Here is a 12,508-nt window from a genome sequence, read left to right on the forward strand (position 1 = left end):
ACCAAAAAAAAAAAAAAAAGAATTCCAATATGGCCCCAGCAGATCATCAAACCGAGTATGAGGTCCTTACAAGTGCAGGGCCAGTGTGACTATTCAGGCAGCACACCCACAAAACCAGCCCTGGGTCTAATCACAGAATCTGACCCATACCCCAAATCAGGGCCACAAGGCAACATGCTCCCTCCCTGGTCTCTTCTCCCTACCCCCGGCCAAACCTGGTCAGGTTATTGGGTGTCATCCGCCCACAGCTTCAAACTGACCACAAGCCCTGACCCAGTTGGATGTCTTAGTAACCACCAGGAGACCTGGCCATTCCTAGCTTCTGAAAAGCCTCAAGAGTTTCCATTCCCTGCACACCTCACCTCACTGCATGACCTACTAGAGACAGATGGTGGCAGGGGATAGGGTCGTAGCAGGACGTGTTCTGTGTCATGAAGTAAACCTCCATCCCAGAGAGAGACCTGCTAACTTGCTTCACGTCAAACTTCAAACCGGGAGCCCTCAGCTGGGCACCTGAACATGCCTGAACCCCTCAGTCAGGGGTCTAGTCGGGTACCTAGAATTGCTAGGACCCTCCAGGCTCTGGAGCCACCAGTGCTGTCCCACATGTACCTACCTTCCTTCCACGTATTCTTTCCCCAAGGCTGTCCCTTTTTACCCTGCTCACTCCTGCAGGGCCAGGGCAGCACTGGCGAACTGCCCCATTTTCAATCCCTGGGATGGCAGAGCTGACAGAAGAGTTCTCCACATAGTGGCTTCTGTGTGTGTGTGTGTGTGTGTGTGTGTGTGTGTGTGTGTGTGTGTGTGTGTGTGTTTGGGACATTTTGTTTTCTTTTGGTGCTGGAGATGGAACCCAGGGCCTCGTGCATGCTGGGCAAGTGCTCTTACACTGAACTACATCCCCAACCCCAATAAGTATTTCTTTAGGGGGGTGAAACAGGGTCTCACCACATAGTTCAGGGTGGCCTTGAACTCACTATGTATAATTGGCTGGCCTCGAACTTGAACCAATCCTCCTGCCTCAGCCTCCCAAGTGCTAGGATTACGGGTGTGCACCACCATGCCTGACTCTCCAATAAGTATTTCTTGACTGGTGGTGCAGTTGAAATCTTAGCTCTCCACTTATCTCTGGAGTCTGTGCAGCTTTTTCCATTCCTTCGCTTCCTATTCTCCTTCCTGCCTTTCTCTAAATCAAACACTGGTGACTTTCCCAGATCACTAGATTATGCTAGATTAGCCAATGTTGAGTTCAAAAGTGGGTTTCATGGCTATAAACCAAGTGTCGGCCATTCTGTTCCCTTCTTCCTTTTGAACTCTTAAGATAAACTCTGGCTACTTAAACGCCAGCTTTCCTAACATGGGCTGCTAATTCTTATGAGTAGAGAATCCAAACAGAAAAATTCCTGATGGGCAAGAATTAGGAAGAAGAAGCCAGGTCCTCAAAGTGGTCATGCCAGGGAGCCATCCTGCTGGGAAATCAGGTCTAGACAGACTTAGAAGGCCTTGCCTACAGGAACCTTGTTTGGAGAGCGATACTCTTCTAGACTGAACCGGGGACTAGAATGGACACTCACGCTGGCCAGTCATGAACTATACCTCCAGCCTCACCATCTATACCAGTCAAGAGAAGCTGCTAGAGAGCAGGGCCACGCTGGTGCAAGCCCCAGAGCCTGGCTTCCCTGGTCCCTTCTCATTGATGACAACCTCAGGGTGACCAGAGTATCACAGGAGACAAAGCCTGTCTACATTGATGTCTCACTTCACCGGGGATGAAGAGGAACCAAAACCAGCTCAGGCTGTTTCTGGGTTTTACCAAGGGGAAGGGGAGGATACCTTCACCCCAATCAGGTCAAAAGTCCCAGAGGAGCTCCAATAGAGGAAGAGCCAACTGGGGTTTGGCTGGAAGGATCAGAAATGAGGGAGAGACCTGAGGCCAGGGTGGGGAGGCGTCAGCATGGGGATATCCAGGACATTGACCACAAAGACTCTATTAGGAGCTCTTGTCTTCCTTGAAGACACAGACTGTTCCCACTCTTCTGGTAGGATAGCATTCAAAACTGGCCATGTGTTTGTTTAGAATGGAGAATTAGGACACAGAATGTGTTTTCTTTCAGGAATGATGAGGCAAAATATTTCAAATCAATACTATCCTAGGAAATAGTCTGAACTAGGAAATATGTCTATATGTGTTTTAGCCTGTGTAACTCTGTCCCCAAAGTACAAACAAATGTTGGGCGTGCAAGTCACGGAATCCCTTTAAACTTAAGACTCAGTGCAGAAATAGGCATACCCTCCCCAGAAGCACACCCAAAGCAGTACCACACTCCTAATGGTCAAAACCATCAGGCAGAGATGAAAGGGATCTGACACGCTTGTTCCTGAAAGGCATAGAGAGGAAAAAGGAAGAAGATGGAACAGATGGCTAGCCAAAGTCTCAGATGGTCTTCAGGGAGTGGAGGCCTTCCAAAGGAAGAGTGAGACAGGAGGTACAGACCTACCCCTCTACCCACCGCCCGGTGGCATTTCTGAAGTCCCTCAAACCCCTTGAGCCACTGAAGGGGGACATAAGAGATGTCCCAAGGGCCTCACTCTAAGCTCCTGACTCATGGCTGGAAATCCCCACAGGGGGACATGCAAGGAGATGGAGTCTGTGTGGTCTCCTTGGCCAGAGCGACACTTGACATCTGTGTGTAGATGCATCCCGTGGCCAGCATGACTCAGGCCTTGGGGTCCTGGGCTTGGGCCTGTGTGAGCCATGTGCCCCCAAGTCAGGGTGGGAAGCTAGTTCAGGCTGTGGCAAGGACAGGCTAGGGAAGCAAAGTTTTCCGGTTGCTGACTAGACAAGATTGTGCAGAGTCAGCTCAGCCACGTAGGACAGACAGACAGCGAATCAGAGCAGCTGGGCTCTGGGAACAAGAGACATTTGAGGGCAACCTCACCCCAGCATGTCCTGCTCTCTAGCCCATTGCTGCCATCCTTGTAGATGGTTCCCATGGACTTCACTTCTCTTCCCTGAACTCTACAATGCTAGTACATGAAAATTTCCTCCCAGAGCCAGTTTTCCAAACCCCTTTCAGCACGGTGGTCGCCTTCGTCCAGCCCAGTCAAGGCAGGTTGGTGTCAGCGCCCTCTGCGGGCTTCTGTTGACGTAGAGGAAGGCCACCAGAGCCCTCTAGCAGCCGCCTCACTCTTGTGACTCATCTTCAGCTTTCATTCAACAAACTCCCAAGTCTTATTTCTCACGACCTGTGTCACTGTCTTTCCTAACTTGTCCCTAGACAGTTAAACCCCAGTCCAAGTCTCTATTTTTCCCTTCGAAATTCTGTCTGGTTAGTTTGGGCCCATAGTTCCAGGTTATAGAGAACTCTGTATTGTCTTTCACACTGAGCTACGTCCTCAGCCCTTTTTTTTTTTTTTTAAATTTTGAGACAGTCTCATAAAGTCACTAAGTTGCCTAGGCCAAGCTTGAACTTGTGATCTTCTTGCCTCATCCTACTAGAGTGCTGGGATTACAGGTGTTCACCCATACACTTGGCTAAACTCTGTTTTGTCTGAAACAAATCAAGCATATATCCCTGTCCGAGGCAGGGCTGAGAGCTAAGGATGAGGGATTCAGGGTGGATCCCCAAAGAATGCCCTAAAGCCCCCACATACACCTGCTGCCAGACTCCCAGGCTACAGATGCCCGTGGAGTCTCCTCAGTGAAGAAGTCACATGGAGCTTGGTGACCTTAATTACCCAGGGATGGGCTCCAGGCCTTAGTGGACAGAAGGAAGGAAAAGAACAGCAGATCCCACTGTGAGCTGAGCACTTGGCCCCTCCACATCCCTGCTCCCTCTAACCCCAAGGCAAGGATGCTGAGCTCTGCTCTGCCCCTGCCCTGGGCTTGAAGCTGCTTTCTATCTAGATTCCTAGCACTGTTCCAGCCTCATGCCATCATCATATTTTCTGGCCTTCAGGAACAAATCCCTGGCCCATGCATTGGTCGTGGTCTGCTGGGCACCGGCCTATGTCACATGATGGTGTAGCCCATCTGGTGTATGCACAAGTCTGTATCTACTGTGTCTACACAGGGTGAATGTTGTCACCAGAGGTGTGCTACCACTCAGCTATATGCCCAGCCTTTTTCTATTTTGTTTTGAGTTGTTGTTGTTGTTTTATTTTTTTAGACAGGGTTTCAATAAATTGCCCAAGCTGGGCTTGAACTTGTGGCTCTCCTGCTTCCGCCTCTTCAGTAGCTGGGATTATAAGCCTGCACCACCATGACCAATTCTGCTACTTTTTGTGGCAAGGAGTATCGAGCTGCTGATCCTAGCACATAAAGTGTGCTCCCTCTGGTGTAAGCCTAGGAGGGTTCCCTTTGGTACTACATGACCTGACTCTCCTCCTCTCAGGTCAGGACCAGCCTTGCTTTATTGCCTCTGACCCCATGGTTTGGGGCAGGAGGGGGACAGAACCCCTGGTTAGGGGAAGTGGCTTTGATACAAGCCATTCCTGATCCCCCAAAATGTCTGACACATCCTGCTAGTATGTATTCCAACACCCAGAACCCCTCAAAGTATCCCCCTCCTGTCCTCCCCTCTCTGAGGACTATGCCAAACCAATACCTCTTGCCAACGAGGAAGAAACAGATGCCCTCCTCTAAACCTGAGTCCTGGGAGATGGAGTCCCCAGAGAAGTGTCCCAGTGTGATGATTTTAAATGGGCAATAAGCCAATCAGCCTGGATGTTTTGGTTTTTGAGACAGGGTCTTGCTATGTAGTTCAGGCTGGCCTCAAACTGGTGGCAATCCTACTGCCTCAGCTGCCTGAGTGTTGTAATTATAGGCGTACACCACCATGCTCAGCCTGAATGCTTTGGAGGGTGAGAGCTTGGGCATTATCATGAAGGCCCCTGGGCCAGACAGGCTGGCAGGACCCTAGGCAGTGGAGCAGCCAGGCTCCAGCCTCCGCCCAGGCCCTGCACCTCTCCTCCTCCTATCTGAAGCTTGAGCTCTGCAGGAGGACTGCTTACCTCAGTTTCTCCTTTACCTCCTGCTGAATTGCAGTAAGTCAAATGGCAAGGTTCAATGACTCTCAGAAATAGCTCCCCATTGGGAACGGAAACCCACAGTGAGCAACAGAGGCCGGCGGCACTTCGGAAGGATACACAGCGGGGGTCTGTGTCCCTGCTGAGCCCAAGAAGCTGTGATTCCCAGTGGAAAGAAGGTGGGTTTGAGTTGGTCCTTGAAGGAAGGGCAGGAATGGAGAGGCAAACTTGAGAGAAAGGCCTGCTGGGACAAGGGAAGAATTTAAGGGAGGGCTGGGAGACAGGATTGTGTGGGGCGGGAATCGGAGCAAGAAGCTGGTAGGATGGTGTACCCGGAGGGCAGGGTGCCTAAAGCAGTAACAGTGTGGTGGCCCACCCTGTAATCCGAGAACTCTGGGAGGCGGGGGAAGGGGGCTCACCCCTGGACAATTTAGTGACTTAGCAAGACCCAATCAAAAAAAATTAACAAAAAAATTTTTTTAAAAGGAGCTGGAGGGCCAGCGATTTAGCTCAGTGGCTCCTCTGCCTGCCTCACAAGCACAAGGCCCTGAGTTCAATCCCCAGTACCAAAAAAACAAAAAAAAAAAAAAAAAAAAAAAAAAAAAGGAAAGAAAAAGAAATAAAATCTGACAGATCAGAGGAATATGCATTTTTTAAAAATTTAAAGGTCCTCTTTAGAGTTTACAATGTACCCTACAGGCCCATACTTTTCACATGAAAATAGAACTTTTCTTTCTTTCTTTTTTTTGTTTTTGTTTTTTGAGACAGGGTCTCACTGTACAGTTCAGGCTGGCCTTGAAGCCATTGTGTAGTCCAGGCTGGCCTCAAAGTCAAGGCAATCCTCCTGCCTCAGCTTCCCGAGTCCTGGGATTACAGGTGTGTGTTAACATACCTGACTAGAACTATTTTCTTAAACACAAGCATATATGTATTTGACTACACAGTCAAAGTGAAGAGCTGTTGTTGAAAAGCAAGAAGGGGAGCTTTAGCCTAGTTCCGGGGAACCCTGGGATGTAGATACAGTCATGGGCACTCATGAAGTTTACAGAGTCATGCAGTATAGGATGCCCCGAAACTGCTTCTGAAATTCAGCACTGTGTTAAACATCTCCCCTAGGATGACATGCCAATGGCATGCCACGCATGGCACTGTGTGCTGCTGTGTGAACACAAGCAGTTTGGCTCACTCCAGCCTTCCACTGATGAACGGTAGCACAAAAATGAGTTCTTCTTTAAAAAGCTTTGCTATTAAACGTGAAACTGGAAGGGGGGGTAATAAAGATTTTTTTTAAAAAAGGGTTGGCATGGGTCGGGTGTGGAGGCTCTAGCCTGTAATCCCAGCACTCGGGAGGCTGAGGCAGGAGGATTGCTGTGAGTTCGAGACCAGCCTGGGCTACTTAGTGAGTTCCAGGGCAGTCTCAACTACATAGTGAGACCCTGTCTCAAAAAACAAACAAACAAAAAACCAAACCCAAAACAAATGAAAAAAAAAAAAGATTTTAAAAAAGAAAATCACTCTGCTGGTGATAGGAAACAGTAAAGGACATCAAGCAGGACATTTACATGATAGTGTGTGTGTGTGTGTGTGTATGTGTGTGTGTGTATTGTTTTGTTTTGTTTTGTTTTGAGACAAGGCCTCACTATTTTACCCAGGCTGATCTCAAATTTGTGGACCCATTCGACTGACCCTCCTGCCAAAGCCTGCCAAGTAGCTAAACTATGGGTGCTTGTCACTATGCTTAGCTGGGATTTGTGGTGAGAAAACTGGCTACCACAAGGACAGTTTTCCATGAAGGAAGTGGACAGGAGTGGAACAGTTGTCAGGAAAGGGACTGGTGGAGAGAGCACCCTGAGCATTAAGGTAAATGGTTAGAGCAAGCCACGCAGAGGGAACAGTGCCAGAAGGGTGGGAAAGGGCTTTGCCACTTGCCCCAATGCATTCTCCCACCCCCTTCTCACACAGTCACCTGCTCCAGGGACCCGAAGGGAAGACCCAGGTGGGGAGCGGGCTTGCTCATCATTGTGAGTCACTGTGTGACCCACAACTGGGGCCCCTGGTTGCAAGAACGCCCTGTTGTAGCCAGTAAACCACACACTGCTTGGGGGAGACCTTCACGCTCCTGAAAGGGGAGCTGGGGGGTGGGGTAGAGTACCTGCCTTTTTGGGGCTCATCATTTACACAGTTGCCTTGTGAACCCGCAGAGTTGGGTACACTGAGTTTTGCATTGCACGAGAAGGGGGCTGGCGGGAGGGGGGAGCAGAGCTAGGAGGTGAGGAGCAGGTGCAGGGGCAGCTGTGAGTGAAAGGTATGAAAACAGGCACCATGTCTTCCTCTGTGGTTAGCGGTAAACAATCCGAGCCCTGGGTGATGGTGGGAGGTGATAGAGAGGAGAGGAGGATGGGGAGGAGGGAACTTCCGGAGCCACAGCAAACACGCCCCCTTTGGTCACAACTGCCTCCCCTCCCCTTTGCCTGGTCTCCTTCACTTCCTCTGCCTCCCTACTTCTCTTGCTTCTGGGCTTTCTTCTTCCTGACTCCCCTGGCAAACTTGCAAGGAATGGGAAGTAGCCAGAGGTGCTACATCTGCTGCCCTCCCGAAACATTTAGAAGAAGCCCAGGCAGTGCTACTCAGCGGAAGGAGTGTTGGTTCCGGAGGGAGGCGACCGTGATCTTCAGAAAGACACTACTGGAAGAATGCCGTTCTGTGTCTTGAGCTTGTTGAGTGGGTCACGGCACGTGGGAGGCCATGACCACAGTTTCAGCATTAATGGAATAGGGAGAGGAAGCCTGCAGGCCACAGCAGCACCTACCTGCCCCTTCCCCACAGCAGGCTTCTAGCATTTATTGACTCTTACTCTGTTCAGAATTAGAGCAGATTGCTTTTGTCCCAACCAGATCCAGTCCCCAGTAGCAGTCTTCCGTAGCTCTGGACGCACAAATACATAAGACACAGGTACACAGCCTGTTGGTTTTAGAAGCATGTCCACGTCTCCTTTCATCCTCATTGCTGCCCTGTGAACGATTAATAACTTTTACAGAGGAAAAAACCGATGTTGTAGGCTGGGGTGTAGAATACTTTCTTAGCACGTATGAGGCCCTGGGCTTCAGAAGGCTTTGGAGAGCACCCCCCAAAAGAAAAAGAAAATTGGAAAAGGGCACATGAAGGAAATTTGGAATATGGTGAGTAGGACATACTGGAGTGCGGTTAGCCTGAGGGGACAGGGTAGAAAAATTTAGACAGGAGGTATAGTTCTTCTAAGAGAGGACAGACGAGGGATCCTCAGTTCTCACTCCTGTCTTCTGTCCCTGCAGTACAAGGAGCTGGCCAACTACAGTGACAGCACAGAGAGCCCTCTCCTGGAGAGCCACTTCTGCTCCACTGCTGAGGGGCCCCTTCTGACCTCCTTCAAGGCTGTGTTCATGCCAGTGGCCTACAGCTTCATCTTCCTTCTAGGGATGATGGGCAACATCCTGGTGCTGGTGATCCTGGAGCGGCACCGGCAGACTCGCAGCTCCACCGAGACCTTCCTGTTCCACTTGGCAGTGGCTGACCTCCTGCTGGTCTTCATCCTGCCCTTTGCTGTGGCTGAGGGCTCTGTGGGCTGGGTCCTGGGGACCTTCCTCTGCAAAACTGTGATTGCCCTACACAAGATCAACTTCTACTGCAGCAGCCTGCTCCTGGCCTGCATCGCTGTGGACCGCTACCTGGCCATCGTCCATGCTGTCCACGCCTACCGCCACCGCCGCCTCTTCTCCATCCACATCACCTGCGTGGCCATCTGGCTGGTGGGCTTCCTCTTCGCTTTGCCCGAGATTCTCTTTGCCAAGGTCAGCCAACCCCATCACAACGACTCCCTGCCACGCTGCACCTTTTCCCAAGAGAACCAAGCTGAAACTAACGCCTGGTTCACCTCCCGCTTCCTCTACCACATTGGGGGCTTCCTGCTACCGATGCTGGTGATGGGCTGGTGCTATGTGGGGGTGGTGCATAGACTTTGCCAGGCCCAGCGGCGCCCTCAACGGCAGAAGGCCGTTAGGGTGGCCATCCTGGTGACCAGCATCTTCTTTCTCTGCTGGTCACCTTACCATATTGTCATCTTCCTGGACACCCTGGCAAGGCTGAAGGCTGTGGACAATAGCTGCGAGCTAAATGGCTATCTCCCTGTGGCCATCACCATGTGCGAGTTCCTGGGCCTGGCCCACTGCTGCCTCAACCCCATGCTCTACACCTTTGCTGGTGTGAAGTTTCGCAGTGACCTGTCTCGGCTTCTGACCAAGCTGGGCTGTGCCGGCACTGCCTCCCTGTGCCAGCTCCTCCCGAGCTGGCGTAAGAGCAGTCTGTCTGAGTCAGAGAATGCCACCTCCCTCACCACCTTCTAGGCTCCAATACTCTGCTTTGTTTCTGCTTTCCTTGGGGTATTCGGGGATGCTGGAGCCTCTCCCAACAGGAGCTGGCGTCCTAAAAGCTATAGTGGTCAGCGTTCCATGGGGCAGTGAGATGAGCCAGCCCTCCTTGAGGATGTCCCTGCAGCTCTTCCACAAGCCCCAGGGCTGGGCTGAAGGCCAAGGAGGGGAAAGCAGCTGAAAGGCAAAGCAAAAACTGTCTGTACCTGTCTGCATCACCCTGAGCTGAGAGGACCCTGCATACCTCTTCCCATCCTCACTAGCCAAGATACAAGAACCAACATTTACTTCTACCCTGGCCAGTAAGAAAAGTTAGTCCCCTCCCAGAATATACTCCATTATTTTAGGGCTACTCACTGCTACAGCTACCTGCCTCTCCTCTGATGCCACTTGCCGAATGAAGTCAGAAGAAGATGGGCACCAGAGGATGAGTCAAGTTAAGGCTGAGGGACGATCAGCTGGCAGCAGAGTGCCCTTAATGCATCTCAAACCCTTGAACTCAGACATCCTGCCAGGATCTGAGCCCTTTGGCCATCCTGCCCAAGTGAGAACGTTGCATTGATTCACTTTAAGTGACCAAAACAGCACTTGGTCAACCCCATGTCACTCGGTCCTGGACTGCAGATTGAGAACAGACCTCAGGTGCCCACAGAGGGCATCCAGTGCCCGTCAGGAACTAAAGGAGAGCCAGGAGAGGAATCCAGTGGAGAAATGGATAATCTTTCCCCAGCCCCCAAAGAAGACAAATACGAATCAAAGCCAGCTGTCATCTCTCCCCAGGGACCAGATGGAGATGGGTGGAAATCTCCCAAGATGGACATGAAGAGACAGGATCCAGGGCCCTAGTGGATTTTGGGTACTGATGGAGAAGAAGACAGACTTGGTCCCCATTTCCACAATCTACAGGGCCCATAAAAACTAGAACAGCAGAGTGATTTGGAGCACAGCAGAAGGACTTAGCTAAAGGAGTCAGAATGGCATAGAGACCCCTTGGGGAGAAAGACAGAGTAAAGGGGCCCTCCGGAAGTCATCTCATCCAGTCCCCAACCCCCATGTCACCTTAGGTAGGGTAGTGTGAAAATCAGACCTGGGCAGGGAAGTCCCCAGACCCCAAGAAGCCTGCCCTGGCCCTAAGAGGATGCCACTCAGATGGAACCAGAGGAAGCTACTCCATGCTTAGGGAGGCCTGTCAGGCAGTTCCGGGCTCTCCTCCCCTTCCCAGCTTGGATTAGGGTGGGGGTCAGGGGCCCCTGCACCTGCTGAAGGCCCATCTGGGTGCCCAGTTCTCAAGCCCATCAGCCAAGTTCCCTGGGAGGCCCTCACTGAGAAAATCAGGGGTGTTCCCTTACCGTGAAAAGATGGGGAAGCCCTGGGGCCTCCCTTTATTTTCCCTAGCATTCGATAGCCAGCTGGGCAGTGGAGGAACCAGACACAGAAGCACAAAGGCCAACAGGTTGGATTTTGAATTTTCTTTTTAATAAAAAGGCACCTATAAAACAGGTCAATACAGTACAGGCAGCACAGAGACCCCCGGAACAAGCCTAAAAATTGTTTCAAAATAAAAACCAAGAAGATGTCTTCACATATTGTATTTATATATTTATATTTATATATATATATTTATATAATGGTACAAAATGGCTGGGGTATGGCCATGGATGGAGGAGAAAGGCTGGCCGGTAGAGCTCACCTGGGGAAGCTAGTGGCGGAGGTGGAGCAGAGGGGACCAAGAGGGTGTGGGCCTCTTGCAGACTAAGCCCTCCTGGGGCAGGAAACACTTAGAGTAAGACAGTTTGGGCAGTCTTGGGACAGGGCGGGGCTTGGGGGCACAGGGCCCCAGACAGAGGCAGGGCAGGTAGGCAGCATGCCAGGCAGGATGGAAGGCCATGGCCCCCAGGAGGTGCTGGGGGAGTCAGGAGCCCACAGCCGGCCTGAGTGGAGGAAGCGGCGCTTGACCTGGCTAATGGTGGACCAAGAGGACAGCACCAGACTGGGAGAAGTGGGCATGAATTCCCTTTGTATTACAGCTGCCAAGGTGAGACCAGGCCCTGCAGGTCAGGAAGGCTGGGAGTGGGGCTCTGGTAGAAGACACCCTGTCTAGAATGGCCCTTGGCCCTGCAGGTGGGGGGCACAAGAGGGCTTGGCCAGGGAACTGCCCCACCACCTCACAGGGAAGGAAAGGAAGTGAGAAAAAGAGGTTTCTTACTCCTGGGGCCAGTGGGGTCAAAAGTCCCGTATGGCTTCAACTATGACCAGTGGCAGGTAAGGAGCTCTCCTGGGAAGGAAGGAGGGGACTGAGAGCAGGCAGTGGCTGTGCCTGGGTAAGCATAGATCTGGCACACACAGCCCTGAGCCCTGGGCAAAGGGACCTTGCCTGCGAGTGGGCAAGCATAGGAGGTGGCAGGATGTTCCCAGCTCCTCCGGTGCTCCTTCCACTCCAACCTGGGGATTGGAGGCTGGAGGAAAGGCAGACTAACTCAGCCAAACCCTGTTCCTTCCTTCTTTGGTAAGAAGTAGGTGGTCACCTCTGGAAGAGTTGGAGCTCCTGGGCATTACCTGGCCCAGACAGCCAGACTCCAGCAGAGCAGCAGGCCTTCCCTGGCTCCACTTAAAGGGCCACTCAAGACACTGCCCCTTCCTCTTCCTTCATCCCAGACTGGAGACAAAGGGCTTCAAGTTCTGGCTTAAGATGTAGCAGCAGGGGCACCCAGACCTCCACAGCAGGAAGCCATAGCCCCGTGTGACTGGTATGGTGTGTATACACACACACACACACACACACACACACACACACTCACACTCTCTCTCTCTCTCCCACTAATCACTCAGCAGCAGGCAGGCTGCTGCCCTGCTGGGGCTCACCAGGTGGAAGCCTTGGTGGTCTGACCTCAGTTTAGGTGTGGGGCACCTATGTCATCTTACCACTTGGAGAAGGGATAAAAAATGGTGTCCTTTAGGGACCCAGAGATACTGCACAGTGGGTGGGTATATAGGACTACATGTCCCTGGGTCCAGGGGAATGAAGGGGGCAATCATCTGAAGAAGGGGTTTTCTTTTATCCTTTTTTTTTTTTTTTT

General features: G+C 51.6%; 1 protein-coding gene across 1 annotated transcript; it reads left to right on the top strand.

The window, feature by feature from the left end:
* The first annotated feature begins 8,137 nt into the window (after positions 1 to 8,137).
* Positions 8,138 to 10,959, top strand: Cxcr5 (C-X-C motif chemokine receptor 5). The gene is made up of 2 exons (XM_033764374.1): positions 8,138 to 8,207; positions 8,340 to 10,959. Exons 1-2 carry the CDS (start codon positions 8,187 to 8,189, stop codon positions 9,405 to 9,407), a joined length of 1,089 nt encoding a protein of 362 aa, XP_033620265.1. The 5' UTR covers positions 8,138 to 8,186; the 3' UTR covers positions 9,408 to 10,959.
* Positions 10,960 to 12,508: the final 1,549 nt, after the last annotated feature.

This window comes from Fukomys damarensis, unplaced genomic scaffold (genome assembly GCF_012274545.1).
Source record: "Fukomys damarensis isolate Sample0158 unplaced genomic scaffold, DMR_v1.0_HiC HiC_scaffold_16, whole genome shotgun sequence".
In the NCBI taxonomy this organism is placed as follows: Eukaryota; Metazoa; Chordata; class Mammalia; order Rodentia; family Bathyergidae; genus Fukomys; species Fukomys damarensis.

What these genes read in the sequence shown, in the direction of transcription:
- Cxcr5 (XM_033764374.1), top strand. Translation starts at nt 8,187, where the DNA reads ATGAAGGAAATTTGGAATATG. An exon ending in TGAAGGAAATTTGGAATATG is followed by an intron (nt 8,208 to 8,339) that starts GTGAGTAGGACA and finishes CTGTCCCTGCAG; the next exon opens with TACAAGGAGCTGGCCAACTA.